Genomic DNA, 23,313 nt, shown 5'->3' with positions numbered 1-23,313 from the left:
CGTATCTGCTATAATAATTTATATATATCAAAAATCATGAAATTTGAAAAAAAATGTCTGTAAAATGAACAATTGACTATAATAGTAAAAAATATAAATCTGAAGATATACGCATGATTTACTATCATGACCCCGCCTGACGTAACCTGAGCAACCACTGTATACAAACAGATCCGAATCGCGGTTTTCTCCCATTCAGTTTGTAGGTTATAAGCCCATGGGTTTTCGATTGACATAGTTTTTCACGTTTTGTGTGTTTTAATCAGAACTGCACTTAAGGGAAGGGATTATTTGTCATGAATGGTAAGTTGTGCATATAAAAAATTACTTTGGTAGATCCGAGGATAATATCTGATTGTCATATTCCAGTACCGGTAACGGTATTCTGATATTTTGCAATTTTAGTGTAATTTAGTAAGTTACATGTGTGTAAATTCAAATTTGCCTTTTTTTATGGTTATTATTATTAGTAGTTTTTTTTTAATTTTGATTCTTTTTTTTTTCGGTTTTTAATATGTTATTTTTTTTTATTCTTCGAAATGGTTTTGGTCTATGTCTGTATGTCTATGCGTGTGCGGTCCACCTTGTCCATGCCTGTGGACTGTTTGTTATTAATATGATTACATGATTGAACAATCTTCCTGATTATCAGTTTTTGTTGATGAAAATCTTTTCTGCATATTCCATTATATTTCTGTGATTTGATTCACAAAAATCTTGAAAACAAATCTTCATTGGAAATATTTCAGTATCAAGGATTGATATGCTCAATTTTGAAATGAACTCATAAATTATGCCAGTACTGTAGTAATCGATCTGCTGAATACAGGAATATGTGAACAAATGAAGGCTACCTGTGCACCTTAAAGTTATAGTTACCGATAATCTACCATACATTGATTTTCTTGCGCAAAATTGTCATAATTTAATTTTTAAAAGGCAAAAGAGACGTTCGTTACACCAGTATTCACGATGCTGTCATGCATGGCTCAATTAAACAGCTGGAAGAAATGGTGAAAAATGGAGCAAGTGTGAATGAAGTAGAACCAAAGTATAAATTCACACCAGTACATTGTGCTTGCTATGCTGGGGCTGTAGAGGTAATTGCTTTGTGTTAATATAATAGATATAGCAGTATTCAAAGATAAGGAAAATACAGACTTTGCATTCAATTGTTGTAAATTCAAGAAATATTAGAGAAGGATGATCAACTTTAACTCTTCTCAATCTCACATTTACTATTAATACTAACAACTACTTTTCAGTGCCTACATTGGTTACTGTGGCATAAAGCGGACACAGCTGATGTTACACCAAGATGTTGGACAGCTGCACACATTGCTGCCATGAGAGGGCAGGATGCTTGCATGCAGGTAATTAAACATATCTTTTTAGTGGATACGAAGTTTTGCTAAATTACTATTGCTGTTCGGAGAGAATCCATTACAAATTTTCAGTACTTCAAGATGGCTGAAGCCGCCTAGTAAAATATTCTTTTTAATATTTGAAATTTATTCAGGGTCTTTTAGCATTCTACATTTCAGCTGTTTTATTTTGATTAAAAATAACACTTTTTGTTCTGTCACTATTGTGTGTCGATCTTTTTCAGCAAACTTGGTGCTATGAAGCTTTACCTACCGATACACTATTTTATTGTACATATATTTGTGCCTTTCTCTTTTGTATATAAAACACTGCTAAACGACTGTAGGATGTAGAATTAGATAATTTTGATATTTCCTAATTAGTCTTTGGCATGCAAATCTTGTATCTTTCAAACTAATATGAACTAAATTTTGTTTACTTTTTTGTTTTTCAGGCTCTTGCTAATAATGGGGCAGATTTTTCATGTAAAGATGATAGAGGATCATCACCAGCTCATCTTGCTGCATCTCATGGACATTCATATACATTACAGACCATTCTAAGAACCGGAGTGGTTGGCTTTTGTTATTGTTAAAAAATATTGCTATTATCTGAACATAACTGCTTAGGACAGTGGTTCCCGACCTTTTTTTTGGAATTGCAACATATGCTTATTGTTGAACTCTCTATTCCTCCAACACTATGCATAAGAACTACTTTATTTGTTCCATCGTTAATGGATTATCAGCTCTGTAGCTAGAGTTATGTGTAATGCGCACTACTGCTTTTGTACAGTTCATGTAATTTATAATGTGTGCATGAGTAATTGTAGTAATGATATAGAACTGACCAATATTATTAATACAGCAAAATCAAAGTGGTTAAATAGACGAAATATGACTTCAGTGCCCATTGAAACATCGTATGACAATGAGTCCACCATTCTTTCAAACATGATTATACTGATTCAATTTGTTGACAGTTACTGTATATATTTTCAAATTATTGAACTTATAAAGACTGATATTATCTCATTATCATAAACATTTTATTGTTCTTGTGTAGGACTTAAACACACCTGATTTTAATGGCTGGCTTCCAACACATTCTGCTTCTTTTCATGGAAGATTAGGATGTTTACAGATGTTATCAAGATGGGGATCTAGTGTAGAAGATGTTGATAATGATGGTAATACCTCAGTATTTCATTTTTACAGCTACTAAACGTAACACTGATACATTAATGCATTAAGATCAATTCCTATTTTGAATATGCTAATCAAATTGTTTGTGACATGCTTGCAATTGCTATTAATATTGGCTTATTATGAAGTGATATTGATGATAGCTTAATTTAACAATTTTCAAATACTGCATTTGCTGTTACTTGGCAAACAACAAACAAGGACATGCCAAGAGAATTTTCTATATTCTGATTCTATTTATTTCAAACAAGCGGTGCAAAATTGACCTTCATATATGTTTAAATAAAGCATTGTTACCTTTCGACATTTCATGATACACACCAGACACCATAAAACTATGCTCCATGAATGGATAATTTGATAATTGATAATGATAATTTGCTCGACTGTGTGTGAGTTCTATCCATTGCTCTTGTTGAAATCATTATTGAAATGCTGTTTTTTAATATCAATTGTATAGGTAATACACCTGGCCATCTGGCAGCACAAGAAGGACACTTGTCTTGCCTAAAGTATCTGATTTCTCTGTCAGTTGAACCAGAGAGAGTGTTATCTGCTCGTAATGATCAAGGGGAAACACCTCGTGATCTTGCAAACAGATTTTATAAACAGAATATTGTGGAATTTCTTGATCATTATGAGTTGGAGAAAGATGGCTTGGACGAAGAAAGTATGTATGATATGATTATTAATTATTATTATATGAATAAGCAGACTCAGGTTGCAGATATTTATTTTCATCATGCATGATGTTTTCTACAATCAAGCAAAAGAATTGAAAAAATGAATCAATTGAAAAGTAGATATATAACACCTTGACCACAATTGACTGTGGGCCACAAAATGATATCGAGTCGTTGTGTCACTAACACCATTTTTATGATTAAATATGTTAGTTCAGGCTCGTAACATCATGCTCAGATGAGCGTAATTACAACAATGAAATGACTGACCAACATGACACTGTAAAGTGCAGAAAATGTTGTGAAAGGATACATGTTATGTTGAACATTAGTATTTGATTATCATAGTTTATTCACAAAGATCTAAAATCAGTCTTCTATTTCCATTATTAATATTATGTTCTTATTATCTACATTTACCTAATTTTTAGACCTCGCTTTCCCTGCACATGTGGCTGCTTATAAGGGTGATTTAGCAACATTGAAAATGCTAATTGAACAAGGTGTCATCAACATCAACGAAAGAGATAACACAATGTCAACTCCAGCACATAAGGCAGCAGGACAAGGACAAATTGAAATATTACAATGGCTGATTGAGATGGGTGCTAGCAGTATGTAGAGAGTTTTTACTTCTGACAATGTACCGTACATACTCATGCTTAGGCATCCATTATTTTTAGCACATATACATTATTTTGAGACACCTTTGATAATATTTTCTAGTAGCCAATCTTGATTATCGTGACATATCTACAACAATGAAATACCTTTTTCAATATATTCTCAAATATTTTACGTGCACCTGTGTTATGCACTGCTTGAACAAATGTTCTTAACCATATCCTTTGATGAATTCAAAAATGTGATTGATTTGTTAGAAAATTAGAAAAAATCGGATAAATTTTAACCACAATAAATATACCTTTCAGTGGATATCCAAAATTCTAACGGACAAACACCGCGAGATGTTGCAAATCGATTTGGACAACTTGGTGCATTACAATTACTCGGTGGTTCTGAATCTGATGATAGTGAATCAGATTACAGTGATGAAGAGGACCTACCATTAAGGGGTATTCGTAATATTCGTAGACTGTATATGACTTCAAATATATGATTATTTCATATGGCATTTTCACCTACCTACATATTGTTAAAATTCATCTTCATGAAAGTGATAATCCTTTTTTTTATTTGTTTCAGTAAGGGTAAGAATGAACTCTAGCAAGGAGTTCATTGTCCAATCTATCTTAATTATTAATATAATAACACTTACTGCTCAATCTACTTTCCATAACAATAATAGACTTAGATCGCTTGGTAGCCTAGTTGTGGCTCCCGAAGTATGCGAACCAAGATGGCGGACATTGGAATGTAATATGTGTACTAGGTTAGGGTTAAGCCATAATTTTAGGTATAAATACTACGGCAGGCTCTTGGCTAGTCTTCGAACTGATAATAGGACTAAAATAAGGAAAATTGGAAAAAAATTATCGCCTAACCCTAACCTGTTACCAATGTTACGTTCCGATGTCCGCCATTTTGGTTCGCATACTTCGGGAGCACCTTCAATCCTTATTTTAAGGTTTAGCTGGTGATTCAAGTGACAACAAGGGATTATTGTTGGATCCAGAAGAGAAAAGAGCATCAAGATGTAAGTGTAGTAGTGCTTAATAAAAATGATCATAAACAATATCATTCAAAGCAATATGGTAGATTGGATGATTGGCTCAGATTTGTATAAGTCTCCACGGTTGAATAAATTAAATCCAATTTCTGGAAATTTCAGCAATCTGTAACAAAAGTTGTGGTGTCTTGTGAAGAATGACGTGATCATATGACTATTTCTATCGTGCAAGTCTCCCGTTTTTATTGGATATGTTTGTTGAATTTCATACTTTCTGGAATTTTGCTGTGTTTGCTTAATTATTTGTGACGTGATTCTATTTTTAACAGCACGCGCTCATACCAAAATGGAGAGAATAGAACGAATGCTGGAAATTGCGAAATCGAATTATAAACAACTTGGTGGTGAATTAGAAGAAGACAGGAAACGATTGAGAGAAGATGAAAAAAATAAAAGGTTTTTATGACATTTACAAAATTATGACCAGTTTTTATAGTAAAGGAAACATTTTTATATAAACAATTTTTATCAACAATGTTCTTCATGATTCCGATACTCTATGATTTCTATACTCTATGACACTCATTTTGAACTTAAGAACTGTGTTGTGAACTTCAAAACATGTAATCTAAGTCATTAACAAAATATATAACATAATTTGATATTGCCCAATCCAAGTATATGGTAACTTGTTGATTCACCTAATAAAATACGATTTAATGTTTAATGACTTGTATATATCAGAAACTATCCAGAAATAAAAAATGCTTTGGTAAAACTAGGCCCTGGATTTTACTTCTTCACAATTGTTCAAATGCTAAACCAAAGAGAACTTAATGCATCTCCCTGGCTTACACCTCGATAAACAGAAAACTGGTAAAAAATTAGGAGCATTTATTTTTCAAGATCTTGCAGACCACGATTTGTGAGATGCATGTCATGATTTTCTGTTTACTAACTAAAAGCAGGAGTTGTTATAACGAGATGACAATATTGCTTTTGTTTTCCATGATCTGTCTAATCATGCTTTCCTCGTGCAACGCTTATTATAGCTGCATTTTATTAACAGGACAATCGCAGAATTAGAAGAACAACTAGATTACGAAAGAATCAAACGAGAAGGATTAGAGGCTCAATCTGATGATTTTAGGGCAGAAACTGCTCATCTCAACTTACAAGTTGAACATTTATCAAAGAATCTTCGAGACACAACTGCTGTAAGTAATAAGGACAATAGTGAGGATGTCGCCCCATATTCAGTGTTTTGTTCTATCAAGCATATTCGGTTTTGTAAAGATATCATTGCGCATGTCTGGGTGCATCATTTGCGCCAAAAGAGACTTGCTTCATCATTTTGGATGCTATTGCCAATTTAGCGCCATATAATTTACTGACTAAGATCACGATTATTTACTACATGTGTATATTATTTCATTTTTCCCAGGCATATGAGAAGCTACTTGCTGACAGAAGGGCACGAAAGAAAAAACCTAAGAAAAAGAAAGACATGTCAGGCGGTACTTTTATCGTTAGAAGCAAAATGCAATGATATTTGTAACGGAATGCTTTGTGCAATTGAGAATTAAAAAGTTGAAATATTTCGACAGTATATCTAGTTCTACCTACAATTAACCTTATTTTTTGCAAACACATCAGTTAAAAAATTCTCAGGCTTTCAGGAAGTTTCAGGATTGGATCCACAACATGTTCGTTCATTCAACATTTAATTGTTTGTATCATATGCTAGAATTCTAGGGTACAAACTGTGGTTCAACTGAATGTTTTGCGATACACCAACCTAATCTTTCTTTTTGTAGAAATAGCTATGATTTAATATTACACAATTATTATATTCATGTTTTCATTTTAATCATGTTGATTCTGGCGTTTATGTTTTCCACCACTGTAGTTAAGTTTGTGTTTTGTCTGTTTCATTTTGTGTGTATTATATCTATACCATACAATTTGCACTATCATAAAATTTGATTATTTTATTATTTTGATTAAAAGATGTGTAAATTAAATGATGAAGTCATTGACATTAGGGTATGAATATTTTGTGTATTTTAAAAACAAAAAAATGGAAATTAATACACCATACAATTCAATATACTCAGAAGAATCAATTCCTCCATATCCTTAACAACCATTTCATATTTGTAGCATTAAAGCAGTTTCTTGTTACAAAGAACAAATCACAAATATTCCGAAATTTTGGTAAATCTGGGGCTCTCAATATAAATATGTTGAAGGCTCGCATTTCGCTGGTTTCAACTGACCCATCGCGTTAAGAACACGCTTGACATCTATCCTCTTATTACAAGATCAGACCTCGATGCATGATTGAAGAATCAGGAGAGCAAACAAAACCTTAAGTAAGGTTCATAGCGTACAGAATATAATTTGGTAGGTTTTGCCAAGAATAAAGTGACATGTGTTCACTCGCCCAAAATGATTAAACTAATTCACACACAACCACAGAGATAAAATAAAGCGAGAACTCAGGTAAAATAAATAAATAAACAGTAACCAAGAAAGTAAGAATTATTCGCCACTCCATATTTTTAATTTTATAACGGTTGCCAAATTGAATATAAACGCTGATATAAATTTAAATCAGTAAGAAGACTGCTATTACTTTTATTCAATGAGAATCTAAGCAATATATTTTTTATAGTATGGTACTATGAGAATACTGAAAACAAGAACGCTATGCTCAAACATATGGGCACGAAATTGCAGGGCAGGATCATGCCGTTCAGAAGCCATAAGCACTTGAGACTTTTGTGTCCTATAGCTAAATAAAAATAATAGGAATGTAACTAGTGTTTCGTGATATCTGAAATTGAATAAGTAAGTTTTAGTATACATCACGTGATCTTTTTTTGAAAATAGTTCTAATGCCCACAATAATTTTAGGTGGTTTGGGAAGATACTGGAGAAGCCAAGCAAAATTTATTTCAACCCGGCAAATATTGCCAATTTCTCTTTGATGCCCTAAGCTTATTTTTCCTAAATATCAATTCAGCCCTGGCGACAGCATCCTTGTGTAGCGAGTACGTGAGGTTAGTTACTATGTATTTTATTAACTTTCACCATGTATTGTTTATAGTGCCTGACATTTGCTTTATGATACTTTCCCTCGCCCACTATTGCTTGTCTTTATCGTTCTTTGTTAGTTAGAAATTTGGTTCCATCGCATACACTTAAGTTGAGGTTTTAAATGTAACTCGTTATCTGTTTTTGGATTCAATTCGATTGTGCACCCTTACAATATACGAACATTTGGCATTACAACACATTGCGTGCTTATTGACCTCTAAAAAAGTCAATTGAGGTTTTACTCTAACGCTAACGTGTGTTTAATAACACGGGGGTAAGAACGCGCAGATAAGGTCAATCTTTTCCTATACTTGCATTATTATACGCCCATAAGTCCGTCAACATAACAGAGCAAGACTGAATAGAGTAGTATCGCGTTGTAACCAAAACTAATACCCTCAGTGAAATCGAATATTGATAGTATTGAAGTTAAATTCTATTTAAAACGTTTAACGACTTACGCCTTCAAACAGTATTGAAGTTACGGTGAAATGCTTTTTAAATGTTTAACAACTCACAACTTTAAACAGTATTGAAGTTACGGTGAAATGCTATTTAACACTCAAACGACTGACGTTTTTAACAGTATTGAAGTTACGGAGAATTGTTGTTTAAACGCATAAGGAATGACGCTTTTGAACAGTATTGAAATTACGGTGAAATGCTGTTCAAACGTATAACAACTGGCGCCTTTTAACAGTATTGAAGTTACAGTGAAACGCTATTTAAATGTTTAACGACTGACGCTTTTCAACAGTATTGAATTTACTGCGAAATGCTGTTTAAACAAACGCCGGTCAGTAAATGTTCAAACAGCATTTCACCGTAACTTCAATGCCATTAAAAAGCATCAGAGGTTAAATGTATTAAGTAGCATTTCGCCGTAACTTCAATACTGTTGGAAATCGTATTATAGCTATTACTATTTATTGTTGGGCCACCGTCAGCAATCTTGACTCCATTCAGAAGGTTTCCATTTCGTGTCCGACAAGGAGATCGGCAAGAACAAAATGATTCATATGTACATTTCGTGTCCGATGGATGTTTCCCCGGCCCTTGACCCCAGAAAAAATCTACCTATACTTTAGAGAGAAAGAGAAATTTAATATTTCGCCAAACAAAAAATACAGTCATCAATAAAATAGCAACAGCAATAAAATTGTTTCGGTATAGATAGGATGAGGGGGTTACGATCATCGAGGTCAGCTCTCATCATATACGCTCCTGTGATTAAGATTGACATTAATAAAAGGGGGATTAGATAGTTAATTACTGAGAACCAAACTACTCAACTAATTCCAATGGGTTTCAGACAATAATAACTTTCAATAATCGAAACTTTAAAAATGTGAAAAAAGAATATATACACACAGAGGATCATGGACAAAAATTATAATGTGTTGAGAATGTGTCTAACCAACATTAAAATAATTAAATGCAACTCAGTGATATACAGTATTGAGAAAAAGTAACACAATGAATAAAAGTATAAGGCATTTTGAGCTTTTATTCATAGGTTTGTCATAATCTGAAAATGTTTAAAGAACACATGACTTTATGTTTGGACTTCTTACAAACATGCATTCCCAGAATTTCAATACTTATGAGTTTTAGCAGATGGATTTTAAAAACGTTTTTGACTCAAATGAAAAGGTCAATGGAAAAATTTTAATAATTCACTATTACCGAAATATTCAACCAGGTGCCTTTAACACTGACATTACTGAAATTACTTGAAGAGGGAATGCATATTAGAACGAATATTATTACAAATAATTTTATGATATTTAACATTCCCTCAGGAACAAATCGGGTTGAAATAATAAATTCAAACATTCCTTCAACACATTTAAGAAACAAATAGAAAAAATAGTCTGTTTGGTAGAAATCTAACAACAAAATGCAGTTTTAAGCCAGAAAGTCGGCCAACTTGAATGAGTGAGCAATAAATCGCATCGGTTCAGCATATAACCCTCGTGTTTGAATTGGAGTGAATAAAAGAACTGATTCGTCTGCTCGTCTTTTATCAGTATAATTTCAAATCTTATTCCAAATGTCATGTGTACGTACAACCTTATAACGGGCTCATTGTGACCTATGTAAATTGGTTCGAGGCTTGCTCGGTCTGGGAGCCAATATGGAAAAATTTCTGGTTACGGAAACTTTATCATGACTTTCCAAAGCTAAGAGCTCATCAACTCAAAGTATCGGTAAATTGACCGTCCTAAACACGTTGTTAGTAGTTATTTCACAACCCGCCTGTAGACCATATTAGAGATATATATATTGTGGAGTACAAAATCACGCTTGTTCAGCTGTGGAAATAGTAATTTGAAGTTTTGTTTAAGTTACCAGAGTGAATAACAATCACTGCTAAAATCAGGTAATTCTACAGTTTTTTTGTTTATCATTCATTCAATGGAAAGAGTTATCATTCATTTTCACAGATGACTCCATTAACTTCGATGGAAGGCCGTTCATTAAAAATCCCTTGATATATGCTTTCCGGGTTTCTACTGACACGAACAACAACAGTTGTGAACGATGCATCGACATACGGAGTAACAGGAAACCAAACCTCAGTTGGCAGAGACATAGCTTGGCCCGTTGTTGAATACAACTGACCGTTCTGTCGAGATAAATAATATATTTTGAGAAATATAACAAATTTACCGTTTGAGGATATAGTTGAGTATGGTTGAACAGGGGCCCCATTCGCCAAACTTTGTAAAAAGCCGCGTTTACGAGCACGTAACATTGTCTCTCAAAAACGCAGTTACGAAATCTGTTAAGTGCGATTCACGAAACATCCCGTAAAAACTTTACGCAGGTCACGCAAGTTCTCTCGAAATCTATCGCAATGATCTCTGTTTTACTTTTTGCAGCCTGTGATTTAAAGTTTGGGGAATATAGCAGTAATCTATGGATGAATGAAATAAATTCTAAGATACATATTGGTAAACTACTTCTGTTACGGACAACAAAATAGATGAATATGTAATCCCATATTTGATGTTGGTACGCTGTTAGTTGGCATATATAGGTGGGTCCACAGCTACTAGACTACAGTCACTCTTACCAAGTTAGGCATTTTTGATACCAATTTTTGTATGCAAACACCACAGCATTTGTTGGGGTGCATGTCGCACATACTTGTCTTAGGCCAGTAAGGTATTGAACATGTATCCTGTCTTAGTTATATCGTTTAATTATTATGTAGATACTGGTACAAATAAACACACATATATTTTAACTTGAATTCATTCTAAGAACAGTTAGTTTGCCCTCGTTAGTTTGCGAGCACTCTGGCGCGTTAAAGAACTTTAGTTAATACCGATTCTCGGTAAAATGAGAAAAGAAGGCACTATACGAGACGTCTGTTTTGCCGCGCAAAAAATTCTCTTGAATAATTTCTCTCGAATATTAACGATGCTTCGAGAATACCATTTTTGCCTTTTACGAGAAAGTGGGTGTTTTACTAACACGTTAAACGATAAAGAAGTTCGGCGAATGGCGCCCCAGGTAATCTTCGCCATAAGATCTGACAGAGCAAAACAAAATTATTTGGTCTCTAGTAGAAAACTGAATACTATAACGAGAATATTCTGCTCAGTCACACTCCAGTGATAACCTATAATGGATGAGAATTGAATGGAATAGACCAGTGTTTTCCAACCTTTTTATCGTGTTTTTTAAGAACTTTGTATGATGCCTCACAAGTACTAATGTTCATTTGGGTATTGAATAAATATTAAATTTGAAGCACAGATTGTAAAAAAAAACTAAAAGTGACACGCCTGCATTATTGGACGCTTTAGTGGACATACCGATCGTTTCAATATTATGTTGTTGTTATTGGACACGTAGTGGACATAGCGATCGTTTCAATATTATGTTGTTGTGGTTGTTCTTTGACTCGCTTTTCTCTTTGATTACTGGACCAATTGCTTTGAAATTTTCAGTGGTTAAAGATAAAAATTTTCTTCAGAAGGCTATTAGTTTTTTTTTTGCTATGACGTCATCAAAAGTATTGCCATTAGGTGGCGCTACATGTCCAAATATTTGAGCATAGCTCTCTTGTTGTTCTTATTTTTCTTCGTCACCATCATTATTATAAAATCGCTTTTCTCTTCGAATACAGGACCAATTGCTTCCAAATTTTCAGTGGTTAAAGTTTGATTTTTTTCCAGAAGGCTATTACTTTTATTTATTCCTAATGTTCTTATGAATCCTATGAGATCTGATAATTCATTCAAAATTTCGCTGTTTTAAAATTTACTCATGGGAACACTGTTTTAAACTTATTTCAAGCGGTTGCGTGATCGAGCCTGCAGGTACGGTACAGCTCAGTTACCGTACCACAGTGAAATTGACTTATTCCTTTCGCGATCTTACTATTGCAGTAATGTCAAATGTAGGTTTTCTAGCAAATCTAGCCTACCGTATATGTTAATTTTGATAAGAGCAAATTGAATTGAGTTTTTATATGCCAGAGAAGAACCGTTCCACGATCGAATAGCAGGCTTACAGTACAGCAACAGGTACTGGTAAGGTACCTCTGTGAATTACGCTCTCATCTTTTCCTTACAGTTCTGATGTGAACAACATAAATCATTACTACAGGACATGGAAGAGCTATGACAGTCGCTGTACCGTTATTTGTACCCAAGTACTAGTAAGTCAGTTACTATAGCCATGTAGCTGTTTCACTGTTCAGATTCGTGCATGATACCGTACCGGAGGCGTAGGGTACCCTATGGTTTTCGATGAAGTGATGATAATATATTTCGTTTTATTCTAAGTGTCCTGAGTAAGTGTCATAGCAGTTCCTTTGACGTTAACGGTACTCTCAAACTTCTGAGTTTCCAGTAGCAAAGATTTTCACGCTTCGTCGTCACGCTTGGCGAAACCACTTGAAATAAGTTTAAAAGAGTCTTACCATGCATAAAAGTTAATACAGCAAAATTTTGAATGAAATATCGGATCTCATAGGATTCTCAGAAAATTTTAAAATAAATAAAAGTAAAAGCCTTCTGGAAAAAAATTCCATCTTAAACCACTGAAAATTCCAAAGCAATTGGTCCAGTAATCAGGGAGAAAGGTGATTTTTTCATAACGATAGGAGGAAGAATAACCTGATGAAGGACAACAACAACATAAAAACACAAGAAAGCAATGCTCAAATATTTGGACAAATTAATCAGAGAGTAGGCAGTTATTACCTTTGACGCTACCGGTACCTACGGCGCTGTTCGCCATTCCCCGTTTAGAAAGCAAGAATTTCGTTACACACCACCGACGTTCGATGAGCACGTGGTCAAAAGAACAAGATAAAGAGTGCCAGCATGAAAGCGACTTTTTACGTTTTCCACTAGGTAACAAAAAAAAAAAGTAAAGCGATTCATAGGTCCATTTCGGATCCAATATTAGAAAATGAAAGTAATAGCCTTCTGGCAAAAAAGTCGATCTTTGACCCCTGGAAATTTCAAAGCAATTGGTCCTGGAATAATAAAAAAAAGAGATTTTTTCTGTGACAAAGAACAACAACAACAACAACGTAATATTAAAACAATCCATAGGATCCGTTACATGTCCAATAATGTGATTCAGACTTGTCCTACCTTGTAAGTCATTCCCGTATGAACCCACAAAAATGTCTCTCCATCAGGAATCATTGGTCGTAAATAATCTCGAAGCAGGTTGTAGTGTGTGACGTCTTCAATGTTAGCAAGTTTGTTTTCGCAAAGCGACTCAGCATCGCTTGATGTGACGTTTTTCATCACATAAACGATCGCTCGAAAACATTTGGAATTGTAAACGACGCCACAATTTTCGTTTGCTGAAAAAAAAATCAAAATTAGGTAAAGTTTGGAGTCAGATATTTAAAACACAATAAATAAAGCAAATTATTTTTTATTATTTACTACTGTCTATACAGCAGCCCAATAACCCTGTATCGAGGATGCCCATTCAAATGGTGATTGGGACCATTTAACCATCTTTATTCCTAATCTACCATATGGCAGCCCAATAGCCCTCTATGCATGAGGGCAGAAAAAAAACAAATGAATTTTAATGAAAAGTGTGTAGGCAAGGTAAGTTGTTTTGGGTTCACTGACGCAATATGAAAATACCCGAAATTTTTCCTTTTTTAGCGCCTTCGCTGCATTGGCGTTATTATTGTTAAAAACTATCCATTTGTTGGCATGGTATACCAAAAGACAAATAGTCTCATACCCTGTGGAATGGTCGTCCCTTTGATATTTATCGTCTTTTCTAGTTGATAAAGCGCACTTTCCATCTGATTCACTTGTTTTGTTAAATCTGTGAAATATATGTTAAATAAATATAGATTTAGCCGTCATTTTTTAATCCGTATTCAGTTAATTTTTTTGTTTATAATATATATCCCTATAGTCCCGCCAAAAATAAGAATGTAAGATGGGTATTGCTGTACTACACTTCATGATCTAATTGTTGAAATTGTAGCAACAATTTTATATACGGTATATCAAGAACAATAAATGATTTGATTTTTACTTAGAGATCGATTACTTGGAGGCATGTTTGCCACCAGACCGTTTGACAAATATGGAAACACAGCAAACGTATTTCAAAGGAAGTTATATTTTGGACACGAACCTTCCAAAGCCTTCTCTGCTTCTTCTGTGCACTGCCCCTTCTAAAATAGAACAAGAGAAAAGTGTTTAAACATATGGACATGAACGCACATCCATGCGTTGAAGCCATAGCTGAACAAGGAATTTGCTGAAAACACTGGATAAAGTGTTCCCATACGTTAAAAAGGTGTTCGCATGGAGTTATTTGTAGTCGTGAATTGTTGATAAAATATCGGGTTTCATCGTACTCAAAAGAATTTCAAATTTTTAATATTCACTGTTGGAAGTCACCAAAACGTTTTTAATTTTTTTATGTGTTTCATCTGAGTCACCAAAATTGCACAGTTTCATTCCTACAAATAATGCCACCAATATGAAACAACTACTAAAGCTCTCACCGTATTGACGTCTCTCCAAGTTGGTTTCCCGTCGCAAACCATAGGCTTCCAGCATTTCTCACCTGTTATTAAAAATAAAAATTTGAAAATCTAGAAAATTGTTCTATTTAAAAAAATTATGTCACTAAATATTTTTTATCATAACGATACTAATTCAGTTACCTATTCTCTCATTGCGTGTAGCTATCTCAATGCCCATTCATTTTATTCTGTGATACATACCGCCATTGGCGAACCTAATACTGCTTAAGAGTTACTGCACGCATGGGCTGACCGATTCAATTTCGAGAATCTGTGAATTGTATCATTTTTTTCTGGCAAACGAAAACCCAGGAAAGTCAAATTCCCCCATAGTTTGAGCTTTTCGCCCGAGTTCACATAGTTCCGAGTCCCTTTATAGTTCATATTATTCGACGTTTTCTACGTCTTCCTACCCAATCAAGACTCTATGTGAGCGGCCACAGAAACGTAAATTCCTGCTATATTTTTGATGGGCAGCAATCTTGTTAAATTGGCTTTGCTTATTCAGTTTACGGCACTCTGGGTGAGGTGAAGGGTATATATAAAATTGGGCCCGGGGGTTTTTACCCTGCGATGCCAAAATAACCGAGTCCACCGCTTTACCAACGGGCCATCACGCTAATCTACGATCGCATTTTTGTTCAAGACATAACGTTTTAGATCACGATACCACAATTTAAAGTTTAAAAACTAATGCATTCCAAGGAAAATTATCTTCTCATCCGAGATTTTAAAACCAAAGCGTTGTATCGCTTATATATATACTATGATAAAAGAGCGGCCATTTAGCAAAATCTACGGTCGGGCAACGTATCGAATACGTGACCGAATAAACGAGGCATTCGAGTTAAAACAAATGTCGGTGCTCCCGAAGTATGCGCACCAAGATGTCGCACAACTTGAATCCTAACCTGGTACACAACCTTAGTTCAGGTTGTGCGCCATCTTGGTGCGCATATCTCGGGAGGTCCCAAATTTCACATGAACAATCATCATTTATTTTTTGTATCAATTCCGCTCTCCGTCTTTGGAGTGTAACGAAGATCTAGTTAAATTTTCTCCGTACCTAAACAACCTTTAACGAGAGATCGAGATTAGCCATCATTACACCGTCATACAAACATGTAATCAGAGGTCCGAAAAACGACTGTTTAATTTTGCGATAATATTAATTATAATCGTGGATTTCCGAATAATTTTATTATGAAATCTTTAAATTTGTTAAATTCTACAAATAGAGTTTTTGTCGTTGTTTTGATAACACAATATATTTTTGTTGTAGTTTGAAAAATTAATTCCGAATTTTGTTTTTTTTAATCTTAGAAACATTTAATAAATAAAATAATTCTCAATAATAAAACACCGATTTTCGAGAACTTTAAAAAAAAAAATTAAAAATTCGATTCATTTTTGCTTTCGTATAAAATCAGAAATTTCAATAGCAAATAAAAACAACCAACACTAACACTATGGAAATTGTGGCACACAAATTTTAATCATGCACAAAAAAAATTAAAATCCTGGCAAGCAAGAAAACCCACAGAGCACGCTCATTTATACTTTGACAATTAACATACCTTTAATCAAAAGAAATGCCCCAATAAACATAAGAAGAATGTGTCGAATCGGAATCTTCATTTTTAGTCCAAGAATTTTGTCAAATTTGCTTCGATGGAAGTCGATTTCCGATCAGCGTAGGTCAGAATGAAGCTTCAATCTATTTGCATCAGAATATATCCTATGCATACTCACCCACTATTCTAAAGCGGAAAGAGAAATTGTTTTCTCTCTTTTAAATTTCAGTATACGTGTTGCGTCACCAAAAGAAAGTTTGCTTTTCTTTCTCTATTAAACATTGCGACAACGTCACTACCACGCCCATGAGAGTAATATTTGGTTAAATTCTGATACTTTTTTGCGCGAAATGGCATATTAACCGCAACCAGGAATCCTATTTTAGGAAAAGGCGGGCCAGTGCATGTCTTGCAATCTACCGCAGTCATCTCTATTATGCCTATAGTGATCAATTTAGATTAGAGAGAATACTGCACAAATTGATTCACACTGTAATCAACTGAGAGAATAAAAGTTGAGAACAACTGATATGGTGATACACTCAGCACAGGGATGAACGAATTAGTGCGGAGATAAAATTTGATTACAACAGACAAAACCAATTATATTTCTGGTATTTTTTGCATTGGTATTTCGTTTGCAATGGTTAGAATGTTAAAAATCCGAAGCCAGAGTTATGCTGGTTTAAAACGGCAAAAGTTTTAAACGGTCACTTCCTGAAACAAGGCAAACGAGTTAGAGGTTAAAATAGTGTGTATGTCGATTACTCACTGTTGAATTAGGCAATGATCGGGAGTTAGAAATATCAGTGATTAGTTTTGTGTTATGCAACGTGGTCTTTTCTGATCATCTCCCTCCATCTGACCACCAGATACCAACGAATGCGAACACGAAACCGCCCCAAAGTGCGGTGTAATTTTGATGACGTCTTCCCACCCAATGAACGTATTTTCGAAATAAATAAAAGTAAAAAGTCATATTCATTCAGTCTTCAATCTCAAATGAAGATATCCGAACGCTCCAACTCTATACTGAATCCATACATGACGACGGGTCATCGTTATAATTAGGCAAAGCTGTCCTCGACCAATGGGAAGTCCCGTTTGAAACGGATTGCGCGGCTCACAGTTTCGGTGAAAATAAAATAATACTTGAAAATTAAGTTTTTTGTGATAATAAATCGCATGCCCTCACCTCACTCAGGATCTAATAAACTGTGTAGGCAACGCTAAATCGAAAAGACTCGATCCTTCCTAATAATAGCATCTCCTCACATAACATCAAATATCGGTGGCTGCTCATACAGGGCCTTGTTAAAAGCGAAATGCGCGAATGAGCGTCGTGAAAAATAGCTGTTCTTCAAGTATGTGGAATTCATAAATGGACAGGTGATATGGGGCGTAAATGTCTGTATATTGTTTACTTTCTTACTCTGGCATGATAGTAAGACCCTAACTATTGCGACTAGTACAACTATTTAAAAAAAAAGCGGAATCTGTTTGACATCGATTACACTCTGGGTTAGGTGGTGAGTATGGGTGATGAACCCGACATGACGCAGTCAATATTAGACATCTACACAATGCTACAGTGAAATTTCCTAACTTCGAAAAGTTTGGTTCATCGATTCATTATGGCATTAGTAGAAATATATTTCGCAGATAAATTTGCAGGGTTGTCCACGGGAAACGTCCCATGGGATGGGATGGGACAGCACACATTTGTATTTTCCATGGGAAATGAAAATCGTTTGATTTGCGGGAAATGATGGTGAAACATTTTGTTACAGATTTCGTGTCCATATATTTGAGCATAACTCTCTTGTTAGTTATAAGAGCAAAATATGTTCACCATTAACAATATACTTCGTGAAGGGGCTGATGGACACATGTATAATAGTTATAAAGTTAGCAAATTCCGTAAATTTTGTTGTTTTGCATGTCTCACCATACATGTAGTTTATAAGGCGCTGAACATAAATTTAACAATTTTTTTTGAATTTTAGTCCAATGGGAATCCCATGGGATGGGACAGGCATAATTGCTATGGGATGGGATTGGTATGGGACAGAAAAATATGTCCCATGGACAAGCCTGTAAATTTGATTTTTGTAATCAACTGAGTTAACTGGCAGAATAAGGACTGAGAACTTCTTCTATAAAGATATACAGGGATGAACGAATTAATACGGAGATCAGATTCGATAACAGCAGACAAAAGCGAGTTCGATTTTTTGTTATTTTTTGTATTGCTATTTCCATTTGCAAAGGTTAGAATGCGAAAAATCTGATGCCATGGTTATGCTAGTTCAAATAGGCAAACGCTCACTTCCTCAAGTCAAATAAGTTGAACAGGTAAAAATAGTGTTAACGGCGATTACTCACTGTTGAATCAAACAATGTAGACTTTTCCTGAGTGCCCCTTTCTATACCTCCAATATAGTTTTAAAATATTCATGATAAGATCGTGAAATTAAAACGTCATTTACCGTTGCGGTGTGATTTTGATGACTTCATTGCACCCAGTAAACGACTTCCATATTGGCCAAAGGAATTTTCGAAATAAATGAGCGAAAAATACAATCTTTCACCACTGATGACTTCAAAGCAATTGTTTCTATAATTAAAAAAAAATAACAAAGAGAAAATAGCGAAAACAACAACAACGATATACTAGAGCAGGGGTGTCAAACTCGTAGGTTTTCAAGGGCCGCATTGCATTTTGGGAATTGTGCAAAGGGCCGCAAACAGTTTTTCATATATTCTGATAATGTATACGGAGCTTACTTTTAGATAGGTGTAGTTTGTGACATATATTGTGATGCAATTAAACAGCCGAATAAAGTTTTGATATTTTCTTGAGTTTCAAATGCCATTTACATATTAATGTTTGCATTTCATTATTCATCTACTGTATTTATTACAAAAAATCATGAATGTTTATGTACAACCATTCAAATCATTGTTAAACAAATCTCTTTTTGGCATCTCTTTTGTGCCACCAGCTTACTAATATCAGGCTGAAATGATTTTTTAGCGCCAACTCTAATTAACGAGGTCAAATGATCATCGGTTAATTTGGATCGTTGGGAATTTTCGATTAATTTCAGTAATGCAAAATTATTACGTTTATCATTTCATGTATAGATCAGTTAACAAACAAATGACTGACTTTTCGAACCAGACATTTCCCGCCACATTTCGCGACAGTTCCTACCATTACGTGGCATAGGACCACTTGAGTTATTGTAATGTCCATGAAATACTGCTATATTATATGTCTTATATTTGGTCTATGACGTAATAATATGAGAACATCTGGTGATCTAGTTTAGGCCACATGACAGGGATTCTAGAACTACTCTCGGTGAGCGACGGACGTATGTTGTATTTCTATTTACTTTCATGCAATATAATATATTCTGTGAGCAATTGAAGCCTGTGTTACTTGGATTCAAGACCTTGAATATTACATCTGGCGACGAGGATTATTTAAGTCTCCAACATACGTGGAATAGAGAAGCTCGTCGGGAAAATTTTGCTTTAAGTGCTACCGTAACGTTACTTACAGACTTGGTGTCACCGCTAATTTCAAACGTGAAAAATGGCGTCTGCGTTACCGGACTATCCAATTTTTGATTGCGCTGATTTGTCAAGTGCCGGACCAAGATGGAAGAAATGGCTTGGACGATTTGATAACTTGACACTTGCAATGAATATCAAAGATTCTGATGAAGATAAGCAAAGGAAGAAATCTCTAATGTTGCACTACATGGGTGAGCAATGTTACGATATTTATGAAACCTTGAAGGAGGAAAATGATACTTTTGCTGATACAAGAAGAAAATTGACCGAATATTTTGTTCCCAAAGCCAATAGTGAGTACGAAATTTATTTGTTTCGCAACACAAAACAACATGAGGGTGAGTCACTTGATCAATTTTGTACACGACTTAAGAAAATGGCTGTAAATTGTGAGTTCGATCCTGAAAAGGTAGAAGGGGAAATCAAAAGTCAAATAATTCAGGGATGCAAATCGTCAGAATTAAGGAAAAAATGTTTAAGCAAAAAGATGGATTTAAAAACCCTACTCGACAATGGTAAAGCAATGGAACTGGCAAAATCTCATCTGTCTGTGATGGAAGGAAACACTGAAGAAACTGCACAAGAGAATGCGTATCGGATCAAATCAGTGAACCAAAACAAAACACGCAAGAAAAACAATTACTCAGTGAAAATTTGTTTTTATTGTGGCGGCTCGTTTCCACACAAAGGTCAGTGTCCTGCTAAAGGGCGAAAATGTTTTAATTGCAATGATTATGGTCATTTTGCAAAGTTTTGTAGGAAGCCAAAACAGAAGAAGTTTTCACGTTCTGTTAATAATTTGAAAGCAAGCTCAAACAACTCAAGTAAAGTTGAATCTCAAAGTTGTGCAAATTCTGAATACTCAATGAAGGTTGAACAGTCTCAGATTTGTAATAAGCTTCCAACAGTTGAAGTGGATGTTAATAGTGTTAAATGCTGTTTTATTGTTGACAGTGGTTCTAGTGTTAACATCCTAGACAACAAAGCGTATCAAGAAATACGGAGGAATACTTCCAAATGTTGCAGGTTGTGTCCTGCTGATACAAAGTTATTTGCTTATGGTAGTGAAAAACCACTGCAGTTAATTGGCAAATTTGCTGCAAATGTGAAGTCAAATGATGGCCAGCAACTGTCAGCTGATTTCTATGTAACGAAACATGCCAAAGGTTGTTTAATGTCCAATGACACAGCAAAACAACTTGGAATACTGAAGATTATACATTCCGTTGAAAATGAACGAGAAAAGCGTACAAAGGAAATTCTGTCAGAGTATGATAGTATATTTCATGGTGTCGGAAAACTCAAAGGATACCAGTTAAAGCTGAACATCGATGAATCTGTGGATCCAGTACATCAAAAACACAGAAGAGTACCATTTAAAACCAGAGCTAAAGTGGAAAAAGCAATTAAAGAGCTATATGAAAATGATATCTGTGAAGATGTGGATAATACACCAACTCCGTGGGTATCTCCTATAGTTGTGGTACCTAAATCCAGTGATCCTGATAATATTCGGTTGTGTACGGATATGAGAGCTGCGAATAAAGCTATCAAAAGGGTGAAACATCCAATGCCAACAATGGATGAGCTAATTCATGACCTGAATGGTTGCAAGGTATTTTCAAAACTTGATTTAAATCAAGGATACCATCAAATAGAGTTACACCCAGACAGCAGATATATTACAACGTTCAGTACACACCTTGGGATCCATAGACATAAACGTCTCAATTTCGGGGTGAATGCAGCGACTGAAAAATTCCAGTTTATAATTGAACAAGTTCTTCAAGGACTAGAAGGCGTGAAGAATATTTCGGATGACACCTATATTTTTAGCAAAAATGATGATGGTCACGAGAAGCATATCAGAGCATGTTTACAACGAATCAAAGAAAAAGGTCTTACGCTTAATAAAAGAAAATGTGAGTTTTTCAAATCATCTATGGAGTTCTATGGTAATATTTTTGGTGAACGTGGAGTGTCTCCTGATCCAAAGAAAATTAAAGCACTCAAAGAAGCTTTCAGACCTACAGATAAATCACAAGTGAAGTCTTTGTTAGGCATGGCGCAATATCTCTCAAGATTCATTAAAGATTTAGCAATTCTTGTGAAGCCGCTGAGGGAATTGACAAAGAAAAATTCTGATTTCATCTGGAGTGATGAATGTGAAAGTGCCTGGCTGAAGTTGAAAGAAAATCTAACAAGTGACACGGTTATGTCATATTTTGATCCTGATCTAAAGACTGAATTAATTGTAGATGGATCGCCATTCGGAATAGGAGCAATTTTGACACAAAGAAGCTCAAAAAGTGGAAAAGTACAAGTTGTTGCTTATGCATCAAGAAGTCTTGATGATGTTGAAACTCGTTACTCTCAAATCGAACGTGAAGCACTGGCTGTTCGTTGGGGAGTTGAACACTTTCACTTGTACCTATATGGAATGAAATTCAATGTTATTACTGACCACAGACCATTGGTTAGTATATTTTCAAATGTTACTGCAAAGCCTTCTCCAAGAATAGAAAGATGGTGTTTACGACTACAGCAATATGATTTTGTTGTGATATACAGACCTGGAGCGAATAATCCAGCAGAATATTTGTCACGTCATTCATCGAAAGCAGAGAATAACCGTGATCTGAAAATTGCAGAAGAATTTCTGAACTATGTGTGTGAAAGTGCTTGTCCAAAAGCGATCACACTAAAAGAAATAGAAGAAGAGACTTTCAATGACCCTATGATGCAAAATGTGAAAAAATGCATTGTTTCTGGAAAATGGCAAGATTATCGAAACTGTGAAGAAATGCGAAATTTTGAAAGTTTATCTAGTGAATTGAGCATAACTGAACAAGGCATAATTCTTCGTGGACATCGTATAGTAGTTCCTGTGAAGATGAGAAAGCAAATGGTCTCCATAGCACATGAGGGACATCAAGGAGTTGCTAAAACAAAAGCATTGATTAGAGCAAAGTTGTGGTTTCCTAATATTGACTCAATGGTGGAAAACTACATAAAAAATTGCCCAGCTTGTGCCGCTGTTACAAAAGATGAAAGATTCCAACCTTTACGAATGAGTGAATTGCCAAGAGCTGTTTGGAAATCTCTTAGTGCTGATTTCTGTGGACCGTAT

The 23,313-nt window shown here is 34.9% G+C and overlaps 2 protein-coding genes across 2 annotated transcripts; one reads left to right on the top strand and one right to left on the bottom strand.

The window, feature by feature from the left end:
- Nucleotides 1-171: 171 nt before the first annotated feature.
- Nucleotides 172-8,066, top strand: LOC120328152 (ankyrin repeat domain-containing protein 42-like). The gene is made up of 12 exons (XM_078114452.1): nt 172-303; nt 940-1,100; nt 1,266-1,373; nt 1,820-1,939; nt 2,431-2,561; nt 3,038-3,240; nt 3,685-3,867; nt 4,186-4,329; nt 4,842-4,910; nt 5,213-5,339; nt 5,953-6,100; nt 6,328-8,066. Exons 1-12 carry the CDS (start codon nt 297-299, stop codon nt 6,430-6,432), a joined length of 1,506 nt encoding a protein of 501 aa, XP_077970578.1. The 5' UTR covers nt 172-296; the 3' UTR covers nt 6,433-8,066.
- Nucleotides 8,067-9,227: 1,161 nt separating this feature from the next.
- Nucleotides 9,228-16,740, bottom strand: LOC120328244 (uncharacterized). The gene is made up of 6 exons (XM_039394679.2): nt 16,602-16,740; nt 15,004-15,065; nt 14,628-14,667; nt 14,223-14,309; nt 13,607-13,824; nt 9,228-10,614 (listed from the first exon to the last, which is right to left on the bottom strand). The coding sequence occupies exons 1-6, from the start codon at nt 16,660-16,662 to the stop codon at nt 10,417-10,419; spliced, it is 666 nt and encodes a 221-aa protein (XP_039250613.2). The 5' UTR covers nt 16,663-16,740; the 3' UTR covers nt 9,228-10,416.
- Nucleotides 16,741-23,313: the final 6,573 nt, after the last annotated feature.

Source organism: Styela clava, chromosome 7, assembly GCF_964204865.1.
Source record: "Styela clava chromosome 7, kaStyClav1.hap1.2, whole genome shotgun sequence".
NCBI lineage: Eukaryota > Metazoa > Chordata > Ascidiacea > Stolidobranchia > Styelidae > Styela > Styela clava.
Note: the sequence above shows the minus strand (reverse complement) of the source record. Positions and strands in the feature narration are given on the sequence as shown.